Source organism: Stylophora pistillata, chromosome 2, assembly GCF_964205215.1.
Source record: "Stylophora pistillata chromosome 2, jaStyPist1.2, whole genome shotgun sequence".
NCBI classification, from domain to species: Eukaryota; Metazoa; Cnidaria; class Anthozoa; order Scleractinia; family Pocilloporidae; genus Stylophora; species Stylophora pistillata.
In genome coordinates, this window is record NC_142520.1 from 30,984,315 (window position 1) to 31,001,111 (window position 16,797).

A 16,797-nucleotide genomic window follows, 5' to 3' on the forward strand; every position below is an offset into this window, starting at 1 on the left:
GGCATACAACGTGATGAAAACAGGAGTTTTGTATAAAAATCTTAGACATGGTGCAAATGTGATTCCATTAGTTATTGCACCCCATTTCTGCCGTCTTATTGGCCAAACTGAAATTATGTGCTGGTCAACGACCTTTTCAACACTTCCTCGAGCAAGAAGAAAACCGATCCCCCTTACAGACAACAAATTTATCGACGGATTAACAGAAATCAAATGCTCGCGTGTCAATCGTTCTGTAAAGAATTTCAAATTACCAACTTTTTTTTTTTGAAAAGTTAATATCTTTGGTTTCCTCCATTGAAGTTAGTATTAATATATGAGATCAAAAGGTATTCAAAACTATTCGAATTTAACATTAGCGATAAACTACATCCTTAAAATAAAGTACGTTATGTAAGAATACAAATGGCCATAGAAGTTTATAAATCAGGCGGATCCTCCATGGATTGACCTGGACCTCACGAACAGCTTCAACAGAATAGAAGCTCTGAAGGTAAACTGAAATATTGAGGAGAGCAAATTCGTGTGAATTCGTCTATTTGTCAGAAATTATTTATCATCTTTGAGTAACTTATCATTATTTTTTCCAACGCAGTCATCCACTTTTGCTGAGCTCCACTTAAATACATTAGAGGCCATAACTAACGAAAAAAACAAACTAACAAACAAACAGAATTAGCCATGAAAAAACCTTGACCTGGCAACTTGAGAAGTGTTGCGTGTTTTTGGCAAATTCTTTGGAATTTTGTTCGACCTTTACCTGCCTCGCATGTGACGTAGTGGTGTATAATGAGATTTTGTGGGGATTATCATTGAAATACCTGCACGGTCAAAACTATAATCAATAATTAGGTTATCAGACAGTAATCCTGTCTATAATTTCTGCTGAAAGTTTGAAATCACGTGCAATAAAATGAAAAAAGTTAGGCGAAGCTATGCCAACAATATTTCCTGACTAACACATTTCATGGACAGACTGCTGTGTCAATCGTGTACTATACAAAGGCTACGAGATTGTTATTAAAATACTGATGGAACAACTCTTTCCTTCCTGAAAGTTTTTCGTATTTCCAATACCGAGTTGATATTCGATACAGTACTACTTGTATTTTTTTAGTCTCTATTTCCGATGAATTTTTTTTAGAAAGTCCACTAAACGGACCCCAGGAAAGGTTTTGTTGACAAAAGTGTTGATTAATGATTTTTTGTAAGTATTTAACAAGGATTTAAAGCTAAACAAAGAGATGTGAGAAGAAAGCCTAACTGCTTCAATACTTTCTACCACTTGAGGTAGGCAGAATCTCTCTACACCATCTATTTTGGGTCGGAAGACACAGTAGGCACGGTCATCGATTTGCTTGCTCCTGTTTTCATGCCGATGTTGTCTAAAGTGGCCTTACACCCCAGCTGGTACGGAGAGGATAAGTAAGTGATGCTGTTTAGAAAACTCTCCTTATAATCTATCTTGTTTTATTTAATATCCAGCCACACATGCTACTATTCGAAGATCTGAAGGACTGAAATGGTCCGGAAATAAGCCTGGAGCCAGAGATCTGTTCTTGTGTAACTAGTATTCGTATTGCACAGAGGGTTCATTCAAAGGATCCTGAACTCTGTATTGGTTCTCGAAAGGAAGGATAAAGTGGCTATATAAGCATGAGACAGACAAAAAGCAAGTCTTGATCAGCATTCAAGTCTGAAATTCTAGAATATAGCTGACTGTTATACAGTTGGTTGATTTCAAGATTCACAAATGGTCTTTAAAATGCGTCAAGGCTTGTTTTGATTAGGTCTGTGGAGGTTTCAGTTCATTTGGTAGATTAGTCTATGAGGCAACCACAGTAAATGTCTACCGCTATGTACGTAACCACACACATGCTCTGAACCTTGTCTCTACACATTCCATACGGATTATCTATGTCTTATTCGCATAGGAAAAAGTAAAGTTCAGAGAATTAGTTATTTTTAGCCGGAGAAAATTTTACCTTTTCACAAGAAGATAAGAAGCAGGTAAAAATTCACTGACAGGTTTGAAATGCCCTAACAATTCTCGCTTAAAACGACGCCGTATGTTTCATCTGTCTGGATACCTGTTTTGAAACTGGTTGAGTATTGAGTTTGAATTTCGAGTGAACGATAACTTTGTTATTTTAGGTATGTGAGATAGGGAGATATATTTCTCTACCATGTTAACAATGATGATACCAATTCAAAAGGAAATGAGTGTTCATTTTATTCTGAGTGGCATTCTCCCGAGTGTACACGGGATATCGTAAGAAAATATTCCGAAAAACTCGCTGAAATTCGAAGGCCTTAGTCGTGCAGACCTAAGGGTCAAAATATCAGTCTTTAAGTCGAATTATGTCTAACAAGCTTATCAAAAGTCTTAAAAGACTTATCTGAAAAGTTAAACGTCTTAGACATTTGAACGTCTTGTGGAAGTCATACGACTCGCCTGTTCACCCGTGCAAAGACAAAGCTTTTCTTTCATTTCGACTCTGCCTTACAAGGTACGAACCTTTAATTGTTTCAATTCCTGTGCTAAAAAGCTTTATAGTTAAAGCAATAAAATCCTTTTCCCGGCCAGGAACCCATGTAGATAGCTCAGACATCAATGTATCTGTTGTGTGTGATCAGAGATTTGATACAGTAAAGCTTTGTAGAGGGAGTTTGACTCAGAGAAAAATCTGCAGCTTTGTGGCGGACTGTCTTCAGTCTCCAAGTTCAAATTCAAGAACATTTAGAGGGCACCCTACTTTAAACAGAGAACTATATATCGGGCTAAGTTAATATTGTTCCTATTATCACGCAAGCACACGAAACGGAGTCGAATTTCCCTTACAGAGTCCTTTGATCATGAAAACCCCCAGCACTGACGTAGCTGAGTCTTGACAGTAACCACTAGGATCACATCTTTTGATGTGCCAACTCGTGAAACTAAAATTCTACAATTATAACGGACGAGTTATACCAATTCAAATCATTATGATCTCGTAAAGTGATTAAGCCACGTTGTTGAAACTGTCGCGAGTTTTTTTAGGGGAAATAAGGTGAATATTAATCGCAAAGAAGGAAGGAAGGATAAAAAAAAAAAAAAAAACCACAGTCAGGTGCATCTTAACGTGGTCGGACATTGTTGTGACTTGATCTAATCTTTATCGCTTTACTAACCCTTCACTTTATCTTTTTAATATTCGTAATATTTGTTTTCTGATGTTTATCATTGCCAACCCACCGTCATTTCCACGGAGGTCATAGCACTCCTGACCTGCTTGCCCTGTTGTCATAGTTTCATCTCAGCCAATCACAGAGGAGACACTGTCAAAGGATCGGTTACATAATTGATTGTGTTAAGCCTCGCTTCCCACCCATACCAAGGAATACTTTGATTGATTCTTTGATGCATGCTATTAATTTTCCTTGACTGTCACGTGTGTGACCAGTTAGCAGCGCATTAGACTAAAGTTGGGAGACGACAATTTCGTACTAAGGCCAAGTCAATCCGTCGTTACGTCATCATCAAGTTTGTTTCATGGTTACTTAACATGCAAATTTGGCTTTGAAAGGCTTTCTGGTCTACGACAATTGAACTCGTAAGTTTTTGGAAACGCGGATAGTTCACTTCGATAGTTCGTAATATATGAACTCTTAGCTGATCGTGTTTGTGGAAATCAGTATTGACCATCAAAAAGGTTATAAAAGTACTAATATGGTGTTGCAAAATGTTGTGTTTCATGTTTTCAGTAACACGTTTCATGTTTTCAGTAAAGAGCCTTTTCTGGTATCCAGATCTTTTGAGATTGATAGTTGCCGGGTGAAGGTACCCCATTATGACAAGTAAATAATAACTTACGCATAAAACATAAATTGCGCCTTTTTTTTCCTTATTAATTCTAGTTTTAAATTTGGTGTGTTCTCCAAATGAGGATATACTAGTATATTGTTGTTTACAGATTTATCACGAATATGCTTATTTATATCTCGGCTGTTTCCTAAATTAGTCATCACTCGACTTGAGTTGTCAGTTATGTGAAGAGCTTGATTTTTTCGATACCTATCGATACTGAGCTCAGTTCGTGATGATAATGTACCTGTAAAAAATTTCTAGAAATTTCCTAGAGCTAGAATGTTTTCATTTTTCCAAAATATTTGGCCTATGCTTTCAACACCCCCTCTAAAACTGATAACCAAAAAGTACAAATTAAAAATAAGAGCGATTTAGACCATGAAACTTTTTAAATGTGAACGTCACAGCAACATTTTGGTAGCAAATGACTTACTGAAGGCTCTGGACACCAACTTAATGCTGAGTTACGTTATAAAGTGTTACTTCTTTCTCACTACAAGCCCTACCATCATCACAGTCAGTTATATTTTGTAGCGCTTGTCTGAAACAAAACTTAAAAACCAATTAGACAGTTAGGAGATTCAGTCACTAAAAAAAGCAGATTATTACCTAAGAGCTAAACCTTGTTTTGAAAGGCAAAAAATCATGCGAATCATAGCTTAGTATTATTGTTAGGGGTCAGCGACAGTTGACACCTTTCAGAGCTGTTTTAAGATAACAATACAGATACATGGGAAATTCCCTATAATTTATTTCCAAAATTGAACCAGTGGTAACCTTTAAAATATTGCTAAGATACCCCAAGTTTTTAAAAGGTTTTTCATGCCTTATCTTTAGACGTACTTGAGGTAAATGATTTGGATCTGACTTAGCGTCTTACCAAAAGGCATGTTTCATTGTGAGATTTTTGTTCCAGACACAATATACATTAACTTCACATGAGCTCAAGATTTTCCCACGAGGATTAATTCTCACTAGTCAAAATATATTTCTGTAGAAACTAAAAAACAAAAATTTTCAATATTTTTCGGATGCGACATTCTGGTCTATTCGGTTCGGAGATCTGCTAATCTGTGGGTGAACATTTGACAGAACCCCGAGGGGTTTGAGTTAACCCAGGGATACTTTACTTTTGAATGTTCTAGCCTCACTAGTCCTGTCGGAGAAACTTGCCCAATTTGTGAATATTCCGATACATATAAAAAGACATCTCTGGGATATTTTGACGCTTCCATTGTTTTGTAGAAGGGTTCTTACTTTTTACATCTGCATCTTTTCATCACAGATCACGCGATAGAGCTTAGATACTTAAAACTAATAATTCTAAGCTAACAGTTTATACTCTAAGAAAAAAAGGGGCGTCTCCACTTAATCACAAGAAATTTGGACGATCTCCTTAGTAGTCTTGCTGCTTTAAAGGTCTGCTAGCTGAAAACTATTGTGGTTAGACGTGCTAATGGGATCGATGAAATATATCTTTGATTTAATATATTTTCTGTCCCTCGTTGCAGACTCTATGGCGGTTCCCATAGACTATGAAACATAAATCTCCTTGTTGTCAAACTCATGCCTGTCCCCCCCTCCCCCCCACTAGGAAGCTTTTCATCTGTGCCGGTAAATGCCACTTACTGATGACTGCAGGATTCCACTCCACTGTCGGCAAAAAGAGTCTTAAGCAGCGTCAAGAGTGACGCTACAAGCCACGCCTATAAAAAATGTCTCAAAATAAGCGTATTTCTTTTATTTCATATTGTTGTTTTCTTAAAGAGAATGAGAAATAAATTTTCCTTAAGTGATATGGAAGTTAAAAAGCCCTGGCCGTAATAATTGTTCACCTCTGGTTTGTGATTAGTCGTCTTCATTTTCATATTTGCGCCTACCTAATTTGCAGCAACTCAACACAAAACACGTCAGCCCAAAACTGAGTGATTAACATTCTCTGACGAACGGATAATTCCTAAAGTTGACAGTTTCCCAACTTGGCAGTGCAATTTTACATACGAACTTCTCCGCCCGAGATTAGCCGTATAGAGTTAAAGCATTAGGGAACTGGATTCGTCGTAAACTTATTGTTACTCTTTCATCAGCTTAAAATGAAGTAAGTTTATGTTTCCAGACAGATAACCCAATGAAGACGAGCTTCCTGTTGAAGTTCAAGTTCTTAAGGTAAAGCAATACTTGTTTATCTAAAGAAGACTAGTTTTCAGTGTGGCCGTGAAAAATCATTTAATCGTTAATTGCAATGGTTTGCTTCCTAGTTATCTTAGAGATAAATCAATGAGATAAATCAAATTACGATGAACTGCTAATGGTGTGAAATAGCTTGATAAATAGTTTGTCTGTTTGTTAGAAAATGTGGATTTATCGTCAGCAATGGTGGTAAGCAACGAGGGGTAAGCAAGAATCTAGCAAGAGAGTAACTAAGTACTTTAGCGTTTTAAAAGCTGAGCAACTTGGAAGAGTATGATGAGGACTGGGTGACTGACAGAATAGAGACTGGGACCACTAGAAATATTACCGGAATGTGCCGTGCCAATGTTTCGCAGTTTAACTTTGCTATTCCTATATCTCAAATAACACAACCTTTGTTGAAATATATAGGTATTCCAAGCCTTAATTAAAAATACTGATATGAGTATCAAAAACATATACATACGTATATCATGACCAAATGTATGGTCCGTACTATTGGCAGCCAGTTGAACTGGCTAAAATGGAACTGGCTTCTACTCCTTCTTAACGAAATGCTCTAAAATCTTTGATAATGCATTATGCACAAAATACTGTTCACTAATCTACAATTTGGAGCTCATCATCTAAAACGTGCCACTTCAGAACGTCGGTTGGTTTTATTTGTTTCATATACATATAAAAGGTTGTAAAAGGTTGTAGATTCCAACACAAAGGATATGTTACCCTTCCGTGCAATGCACCACTCATAAGAATGATTTCCGTTCATATTTTCTCTGGTGAATCCCACGAAGGTGTTAAATTAGTCACTTGATAAACTAACTTCCAAAAAAAATGATGATTTCTTGCCAAGATAGAGAGCGGTTACTTCCGTTTCACGCAACTGATAAACTGTCTTGAAAGTGCTTTAAGTGGAATTATATAACATGAGTCACCTCCAAAATATGCTTATGTCTAGCAGTTTTCATCTAGATGTTTTCATTAAATTCAAGCCCGTAAAATATTTTAGTTCAAAGGTAGCAATCCATGCTTTTCAAATGAGTGGAGAATGAAAAATTATATACTTCTTTAAAACGAAATTGCCAGCTGATACTTTGTGTAATTACCAGTCATTAAAATGGCTTTCCCGGCATTCGTTTAGGAATAAGTTCTCCGTGACTGACATTTGTACAATCATACTACTTGATAATAGAGTTTTGAAGAAGATATTAATAAACTTATTAACATTTTCACACCAGCTAAGCCTATGCTGGAAAAAAACGGATACACTTGAGTCAAAGCGAAATCTCAGTTAAGCGACTGTCCTCTGACGGGAATTAAGTAATTAACGAGCTGTTAGCGTCCGTTTTGGCTGCCTTTAACCCATTGTGCATGGGATCGGGTGAGATGCTTTGAGGCACAATGTTTTCTAGTCAAAGAAGTCAGTCGTGTTTTTACTCGTGTATACAACATCAATGACAAGCGAGAACTGGACTTAAGTGACACTTGCTTATTGTTGCTATTGCTTTAAAAACTATTCATATTTCATTTATTCCACGCCTTGGCCTGTTGTCAAGTAGTCTCACGAGTTTCCTTGCGGAAGCCATTTTGAATGGCGCCAAGTTATTCCCGCTCTCAAAATAATTCGCGGTAAACGTAGGAATCCGCACCTTAATTTGCCAATTTTTTTTGTTCGATTTGAAAGTGTTTGAGGAGTATGGAAGTCGTAATCAACGCATTACTGAGATATTAAACGTTTTTACCGGATAGAACGAGTCCATACATTGTTGTTGAGAGTCAGAGTGCGTCTAATTGTATTACAAGTTGATTAATTACCGCCGACACAACTAATGTTTCTCTTAATTCTTCGTCGGCCACTTCCTGCCATTAATCACCACGTTTATGAATCCCCTAAGCGTTACTGTAAAAACGAATTTAGATGTCGGTCTCAATTAACTGAATATATAGAGAAGATCGGTCAAATTCAGACAGGTCATCAGAAATTTTTAGCATTTCGGTAGAACAGTGATGGCTCTGACAACTTTTCTCAGTGTGGGACGATTTCAACATGTCAACGCCCTGCCGTGGGTTTTGTTTACGAGCATTTTTCTGGCGTAATGTGGCATGTTATCGTTACAGACAGACAAACATTTGCAAAGTATACTTTGATCGTGTGTAATTGTGCAACTCAGACCGTCTAAGGGGCACGCAGCCCTCACGGAAGATGTTTACAGTAAGATGCACAGTAAGAGGTGGGAATGTTTATCCAAAACACTCATAACAAAAAGTGTCAACAATCCAAATATCTGCACGTCGTGAAGATATATCGAGTAAATTTTTCAAAGCTGAGAGGGTTAGAATGTTCAAAAAAGAATTGGTTCCACCCCCGGGAAGCCACAAGCGAAACGTTTTTTAAGGCGAGCGGGTTTCGAAAGGTTTTGAGCCTGATTAATGAGCTGTGAATTAGTTTACTGACTGGGTGGTAATAAGGCTACCAGAAGTGTTGAAAGGATTGTGTAATTGTTTAAATTTGAGCTTCACACTATACGGCGTGTTCTCACGCACTTTAATGAACCAACAGGTCGTCTAAAGATCTTTCTGAAGTATCCGAAGTGCGCACAACAAAAATTTCTGTCGATCAAGTCGGTGATAATTGCCGTCGCTTCTAATTTGTTACAGTTTACTCTGAAAAGACTAGTTAACCACTGATAAACCCTGCCTTTTGATATAGTTCAACCAGTTCTCGAGTTAGCTCTTAGTAAGGAAATTCTCTACAAGTCAATTTCAAAGCCGCTTTGCAGTTATTTAAGCTGAATAATCTTCAAAGAAAATCTTGGCTAGGGCGCTATAATACCACGGTTTTAGTTGAGTCATGTTAAACAAGAGAATAGTAGCTTTGCCCCCTGATCCGTGGAAAATTCTAAAGTTTGTCACCCAAATCACCTGAAATACTTCAGTGATAAGTTATTGAGATAACTTTGCTACTTTACACGGTATTTTACACAGATAAGAAGTAAAGGCATTTTGTAACATGTGTAAAACATAAGAATACACGCTATAATCACATCAAACAGATGAATTCTCTGGCGGCACATTGAAGAATTTTCTTTGTGTTTTTACCGCGGTCAAGAAGATAGATGACTTAACAGGAGCTCAGCTGGAAAAAATGTCCTCGCCTGTCCTCGCAGGAAATGCTTCCTTAGTATTTATAGCTCTACATGCAAGGATATGTCCTATTTCCGGCTAAAAATCTTCAAAACATTTTTACACCGCATTTCAAGACTATGTAAGCCATGAGTCAATTTTGACACCTTTCATCTGGCTTATGTGAAATCGCTTCCTAGAAACCTTTAATGGACTCGACAAACTTTCTGCTCACCTCAAGTGGGCAAATATTGGACCATTCTAATGTTAATGCCATCCTCCATTCATTTACTTTGTAAAGACTTTTATGAGCAGTTTTTTGATTTGCGTAAATATCAGTGTCCAAGGAAACAAAGGATCTCGAACCTATCAATACACAGCCTGCCCCTCCAAAGATATCTCTGTTTATTGCCTCAGCGAGCCAATCAGGTGACGCCAAAGTAATTTAATTTAGAAATATCATATTACCTAGGAACCAATCCGAGACTTTATAATCGCACGGGTTTTGATAAAATCGCATCTTTAAACACAATCACAGTTCAACCAATTAGTGTATGTGAAATGGTCTTTGTCTCTGGGGCGTAACAAGAGAAAACGTTAATTGCAGCACAATAAATAATGTTCGATCGTTTTACAGGCTTGAGATGGTATAATCGCAACGAAACAGCCAAGCCTGGGTTACGTGTCTAAATCAAGTGGGCAGGAAGTCTTGAAAATCTCGGACACTTTGCAGTAGCGAAGGAAGATGAAATGTATGTGTCTGTTGTACCTCTTGGCAATCGTCTTCTTCAAATTAACTGATTCTTGCTGCGTTGATTCTTCGAGCGGTCTCAAGAGAAAATGGGAGCTTTGGACACATCCGATCTTACGGAAACGTTCTGTGGATATCGCTCAAAAACGATTTCTCACGGCTCTGGGACTTGAAGATTTTCCAACGCCGGGGCGACATGTTATTCCGCACAAATTTATGCTGGAGTTGTATAGAAACTTATCACGCGGAAACTACAAAGGGAATCAAAGCTATGATGTGTTGCCGAGTACAGTTGTCGGGATCGTTGATCAAGGTCAGTTTATTATTATCTTGGAGGGTTTTTAGCAAGTGTTTCATTGTTTGTATTTGTTTTACGATGTTACCAGTCTCGTATTTCTTTACTTGATTTAAGTTTCTTATGCGCGCGATTGATTGATTCTCCGTGCCTAATTTCCTCTCTCCTTTGTCTATTTTTTGCAGAACGCGGTTCTAATTTAGTGACTCCAACCAGTCAACAAGTATTTCATTTTAACATCAGTAAAGTGCCCTCTCGGCAAGCTATTATCGATGCCGAGTTACGAATATTAAGATTACCGACGGTTAAGGAGGAATCTTTCACTACAAAGCACGGTACAACTTACAGAGCAAAGCTTTATGGCAAGCGCATCAAAGACATGCCAAATTTAACTCCGTTGGAGCCTTCATCGCACCAAGACCTTCTCGATTCACTCGAATTTGACATTTCTGATAGCTTAGAGGAAAATTGGAACGTGTTCTCTATCAAGAAATCGATTGAAAATTGGCAGAGGGCGAAAGAAAATTCTCACGAGTTGGAGTTACGCGTGGAATCTATGCTGAGTGGCGATCTCATCCCACCGGAAGAACTGGGGTTTTCTAAAACCGGGCGCCTTTATAACAAGCACGCTCTCCTCGTGGTATACGCAACTGATCGAAAGCCTCCTGATCTTATCCGGAAGCCCGTCTCGAACGAGAACAAAGCCGCAAGTAACGCAATATCACCGGGAAAAAGTATTGACCCAAACCAAGACAAAGACACCTCCGATCTGGAACACAGCCGGGTACGGCGAGACGCGAGATCCAAATCCGGGGGAAACATGAAGAAGCGGAGCAGAGGATCGAAATCAAAGCGTCGGCGAAAAAAGGATTCCTGTCGCAGAAAACCTTTGTATGTGGATTTTAACCAGCTGGGATGGTCTACCTGGGTTATTGCTCCGAGAGGGTACAGTGCATATTTTTGTCAGGGACTTTGCGAGTTTCCTATAGACAATCATTTAAAACCTACTAACCACGCAACAGTACAAACGATTCTGAACTCTGTAGCACCTTCACTCGCTCCTCGAGCGTGCTGCTCACCGAATAAATTCAGTGCAATTAGTATTCTTTTTATAGATACAAGTGAAAATATTGTGTACAAGAAGTACGAAGAAATGGTGGTAGAGCGATGTGGTTGCAAGTGAACCGACGGCAGACATGCACACGATGTAGTGAGTGATAGCCGTTTCTAACCTCCTAGCTCAGTTACAGGTGCTGAGTTCTCCATGCTCAGGTAGCTCGCGCGGCTAAGGTATCACTGTTTTTATTGAATCATCACCTCCCCGGGAGTTTAGCGCTGAAATTGTGTACTTTTCTCACTATCCGGCGCTATTTCAAAGTGTTCTCGAGCTCTTCGCAGACTTTCAACACTTCAGAGTTCATTGCCCGCATACATCTTCCACGTTGCGGGGTCAGAATGTTTTATGTTCCAGGTCGTGCTGTGTTTACTCAATTTCTTGACCACCGATGTGATTTAGTTTGCATAATCCTATTAAAATTATCAACGATATTGTTTATGAACTCCGATAGATTCTCTAAAATGCCTCTGGATAAACTGACAGCCAGACAAGTCTCTTCCGAAACCACTGAAGAGGACTAAGCTGGCGTATTTCAGCCGTTAGACGGCGAAACAATGTTCACATCCAAAGATTTTCATGTATATTAACTGTAATATCGTCATAGATTATTATTCCACTCCAGGAGTTTTATCACCTCTTTATTTTTATCAGATGACAAACGTATTTTTATGTGAAAAATGACTACACATCATTATTATACTGAAAAGTATTTATGCGTAGGTCTCCTTCTCGTATTTAGTCAATAATTTTGATAGATAATGGTTTGTTGGCGTTAGCAAATCGGCCGCCCAACCAAACAACAATGGCGAAGTTTATCCATGATTAGCGAACAATCGATTTCTGCGTTATTATTACCTTGGTCGAATGTAAATACTGAATAAATTATTTAAGACTTCAAAAGGAACGTAGAAAAGGTCCGTGATGTGTTGCAATTGTTGAACTATTTTTATCCCCAAAACATAGACAGCTCCGTTAGAGCAATACAAATCAATGTCTGAAAATAAAACGACGCTTAATACAGCGTGTGGTTATACGTGTGTATATGAGTGTTGGGAGTCGTGTAACAGCTTGCTGCGAAATGACAATTACTTAGTAATGAATGCAGTCTTTTTCGAGCCGAACCAATTGTACTCTCCACGTTATCATTGGCTATCTGACGAAAAAAGCGTTTTCAACATGCTGTTTTAAAAGTGCTTAACTCGATCCAAGGAGGCGTACAAAAAGCACCTTACATATATTAGGATAAATTGCTAAAGTGTGCCGTAACCGCAGCATTGTCTGTATCACCACTATCTTCTACACCGGAAAGAGAATATGCAAGAATAGATAACTGAAATGAAAGATGTTCTACACTCGATTTGATGTATTTTTACTTTGAGATAACAAAGTACTAAAGGTTATCTTTTTGTCGCAAGGAAACTGCAGGGCCCTTATCTTAAGATAAGCCACAATATGTACAGAGGAATTCTTTTGGTTCGTGATAATAGAGGCTCGTAGAGCTCAAATGGACAGTACAATTGAATCCGAAATATGCCATTATAGCACGGCAAGGAAAGAATTCATTTAAGGGCTTTGAAGTCAATAATATTATTAATCCTGCACTGAGTAATTAACGATTATTATTTGGGCTTAAAACTTATTGCAACACGAAGCTTTCACAAAACAAAAGGAAACATTTTCTCTTCAACGTAAACAATCAAAGTTGACCAGAAAGATAGTATATCTTCCTTGGCCGTCAACACTCTCAAAATATTCCGTGTTTTTTTGATGAAGTTAAATGTTTGTTTCTGGAAAGAACAGATTGCATAGCATACTAGCATTGGTGAAATTCTCAGCATTTGGGTCTAACATGCCGTTCCTTCCTCAAATAAAGTACCCTAATTGCTCATTTAACTTTGTTATTTCACCTGAGTAAGAGCTTTTTCCCAAAACATTTCTTAATTACTCGTACACAACCCCCTTAACGGCATGAGGTCTCAGAGTTAAGTAGTGTCTCTTGCGTCATGCAATCACGATACACCGAAAAGGGCATTCACAAAAGCCACCCTTTTGTGTTAATATCATCACAAACGTATAACTCAAGGAAAGGGTGGGAATTTCTGAGCAAACGCCACGAAAGAGTTGGCAATTTGGAGCAGATTGCTGCGATTCTATGCGAAGATTTCTTAAAGTGGACAAAGATTTCTTTCTAGGGGGCATTGTAAACTTGGCTCTTAGCACTAAGTAGTCGCACGCGGACACAATAAATGACCTCTATGGCTTAACCCTTTCACGAAATGAGACACTAAATGCAAGAACCATCAACCACTGTCAACACAAGTGTGTAAAGTTTTCACAGATAATATTGACTTTTTTTCACTTCATTCCAGTAACAGATCTCTTTAGTCAAATTCCACAGTCTTCCTTTTTCTTTTTTGTCACTGTAGTTGTGCAAAACCATGTTTATCCAAAAAGAACAATTTTTATGTGAAGTCGTCTTCTAGGCCTTCTATTTAGTGAATGCAGAAACAAAGGTTTACAGGTATTTGTACAGTCAAGTTACGTACAAAATTGCCATTTTTGGTATGGCTGTAGGAAGGTTGCGCTGCAGATGTCAGCGAGTTTTAGTTATTACAGATAGTTGTAAATTTTAACCGGATCTTGGGTTCCTACCCCCTCCCCATTGGAATGATTGACAAATAACCTATGGATAAAGCTGTTGATTAACAGTTTCTATTGACTCAACGAGCGAGAAAATGAACTTCATTAATTGCTTAACCTTGGCCGATTTCGGCAACATATTCTAGAAACACATTGTATGGCAACACAAATAAACAGCCATGTCTTCAATATCTCCGTCGAGTGTCACTGATGAGTCCAGAGGTGATGGCACAACGATCGCCTTGCACTCTATTCCAAACAAAAATTGTTTCTGAGGCTCAGATTTTGTGGAAACGTGAGAAAGACCACATGAATTTTCAGTCTGGGAATGTTAAAAAGAAAACTTCCTTTACATCCAAGAGAGAAAGTCACTGCGGGCTCTAAATGTTTTGTTTTTGCTCGTTTATTGACTAATAAACCAGAATATACAACTTTGTCATGTTTCATCCAAAGCTTTCAATTAATTCTTTGTGTTTGGGTCAGTAGAGAGTAGCTAAAACAGAGATTCCTCAGCTAAAGTTATCGGAAACAGTCCACTGAAAGTTTACTAGGTAAGGCTTGCAGATAGTTCATCAGAACTGTGGTTCAATCACGGTCACCCTCTTTCCCGAGTTAAAAAAGAAAGACGCCAAACCGAGTTATCTGTTTACAGATGTAATTTTTCACAACACGGTAAAATGATTATAGTTTTGAAATCTCTTGTTGAGCTTAAATCATTCTCCGGTGGAACCATCATGGGTTCAATAAAGCAGTAATTGTACAGAATGCTGGAAAAATTGCTCATGGCTATTCGAAGTCTAATGAGTCTATAAATTCTTTGACCTTTCGTAAAAAACGGAAACTGTAGAAGTCGGTGGGGTAAAAGGACGAGTTGATTTAAAAAGGATTGACAAAAATCTTAAATTTCCTTTTAAATACCGACGTTTCTACATATTCAGTGGCTTTTTGCAATCCGAAATGGCAGACCATCAACACCTCTGTTTATTAAAAGGAAATCACCGCACTGGTGAGAAAAGGAGCGTAGTTACTAGCTTCTAATTAAAAGAATGGTGATTTTTCATAATGGAATCTTCGCCTACGGAAATTTAATGAAATTAAAAGTTGTGATGAATGATTTAGTCTTGTTATCCTTTTCTATTGCACATTTGAAGAAACCTGACAATTATTTAATGAACCAGCTTCATCCTATACAATATCATGGGAGATTTGATTAACATCTGAAGACACCTTTTTTAGACTGTGGCAATTTTTGGAAGTATTTGACTCTGCTCTAAAGGTTTTAATTCATTCAGTTCCAAGCCCTTCATAAGCCGAATTCCAACTGCTCAATATCATGGTAATGCTATTTTCAGGTACTTACTCTCATTGCACTGAAAGTCAATTTTCCGTGGTGAGTGACTCGGAAGAAATTAAAAATAAACTACGACTTCGCGATTTTGTTTCATAGCAAAAGCTTGTTTTATCGAGAGCTATTTAGCAGTTGATGCTCATCCGAAAAAATTTGAACTGCTACAACACTTTTCTTCTTTGTCCTTCTAAAATATTTCGAGAGGGTGCAAGTTCCTAGGTGAATCTGCACGATTTTTCCGTCGTCCATAGCACACGTAATAATCTTGTGATGATGTCAATTAATTACGTAAGATATTTACAGTTCTGCGTATCAACACAATCTATGACAGCTCATTTCAGTGCAGAGTTGTCAAAAAATATGAATTGTATAACAAACACACTAAAACAAGCGAACTCTTAATCAAATTACTATCAGTGGGTAATTTTCAATAAGAGCACTTTGGACTTCTGTCAGCAGATCACATATTCGTGTTCTGTTGACAGGAGAATTTCAATAGATACAGTGAATGTGTCTTCGAGGAGGCCTTAAGAGACACAAAGACATGCCAAAAAATCTTAATCTTTAATTTTTTTAAATCTAACACAAGTTTATTAATCCCTCAGCGCACGCACTAACCGGGACTTCCCCGAACAGGGTGAGGTGTTGAACATCCTTTAGTCCTCTTCGGGAATTTTAGTTCTAATTCTAAGTTCTAATGAAAACGAATAAGTCACAAAGTATACTGAGCAATGTTGTGTAAGCTGTTTCACCGTAAAGTATTTAATTTCAAAGAACAATGATTGAGATATTCTGCAAAAAATCATCAACAAAAGGGAGTTGTGTAATGCCTTGATAGTTCCACCGGCTGAATTTTGATTGTAAGACAAAGCCTCCAAACTAAGGACAATTTTGGGGACACCGTTTTCCTAAGCATACCTCTCTTTGTTTATACCGATAACAGTTTAATCGAGTAACTTGAGAATTTATCCTTCTTGACAAAATTCGTCTTTTGTCGGTAAACTCTAGGATTACCCACTGGAATCTTACTTAAAATTTTAAATTGATTTAGTACCCCCTTGTATCTCGACAAGAGAACTTTGTACTTAATTGTTTACGAAGAAGTGTTGAAAAGGTGTTTAGTGTTTACATAGTTTGGCTCAAATACAGAAAATGAAATACCAAAACTTTAAGATTACGACTGAGGGGATGGATGAGTTTGGAATGTTTTCAAGTTTTGTTAATTGTAGTATGTAGCACGCGTGTAATCATGAGACGACTTCGCGTAGGTTTACAGGAAATTTGATTGACTGTGCAGGGAAAAGATTTTAGGACGATGCAAGATAGCTTTCTAATTAAATACAATTCTGAAAAAGTAGGAATAAATGTCCCAACAGTTCAACCCCTAATGAACAACCAAATCAAGGCCTGTTGGGTCTAAATCCCATCTGCAAAAAGAGTCAGGGAGCGATAGTCTCTTTCGTATACACATATAATTATGTATCTT

The 16,797-nt window shown here is 37.8% G+C and overlaps 1 protein-coding gene across 4 annotated transcripts; it reads left to right on the forward strand.

Moving 5' to 3' along the window:
• Positions 1-1,147: 1,147 nt before the first annotated feature.
• Positions 1,148-12,356, forward strand: LOC111328055 (growth/differentiation factor 6-A). 4 transcript variants are annotated; one of them, XM_022932406.2, is made up of 4 exons: positions 1,156-1,425; positions 5,964-6,013; positions 9,798-10,224; positions 10,392-12,356. In XM_022932406.2, the coding sequence occupies exons 3-4, from the start codon at positions 9,906-9,908 to the stop codon at positions 11,387-11,389; spliced, it is 1,317 nt and encodes a 438-aa protein (XP_022788141.1). In that variant the 5' UTR covers positions 1,156-1,425; positions 5,964-6,013; positions 9,798-9,905; the 3' UTR covers positions 11,390-12,356. The 4 variants fall into 4 exon arrangements, with proteins under 4 accessions (XP_088604702.1, XP_022788141.1, XP_022788140.1 ...); XM_088748576.1 differs by lacking the exon at positions 5,964-6,013 and having other exon boundaries at positions 1,148-1,290; XM_022932405.2 differs by lacking the exon at positions 5,964-6,013.
• The last annotated feature ends 4,441 nt before the right edge of the window (positions 12,357-16,797 follow it).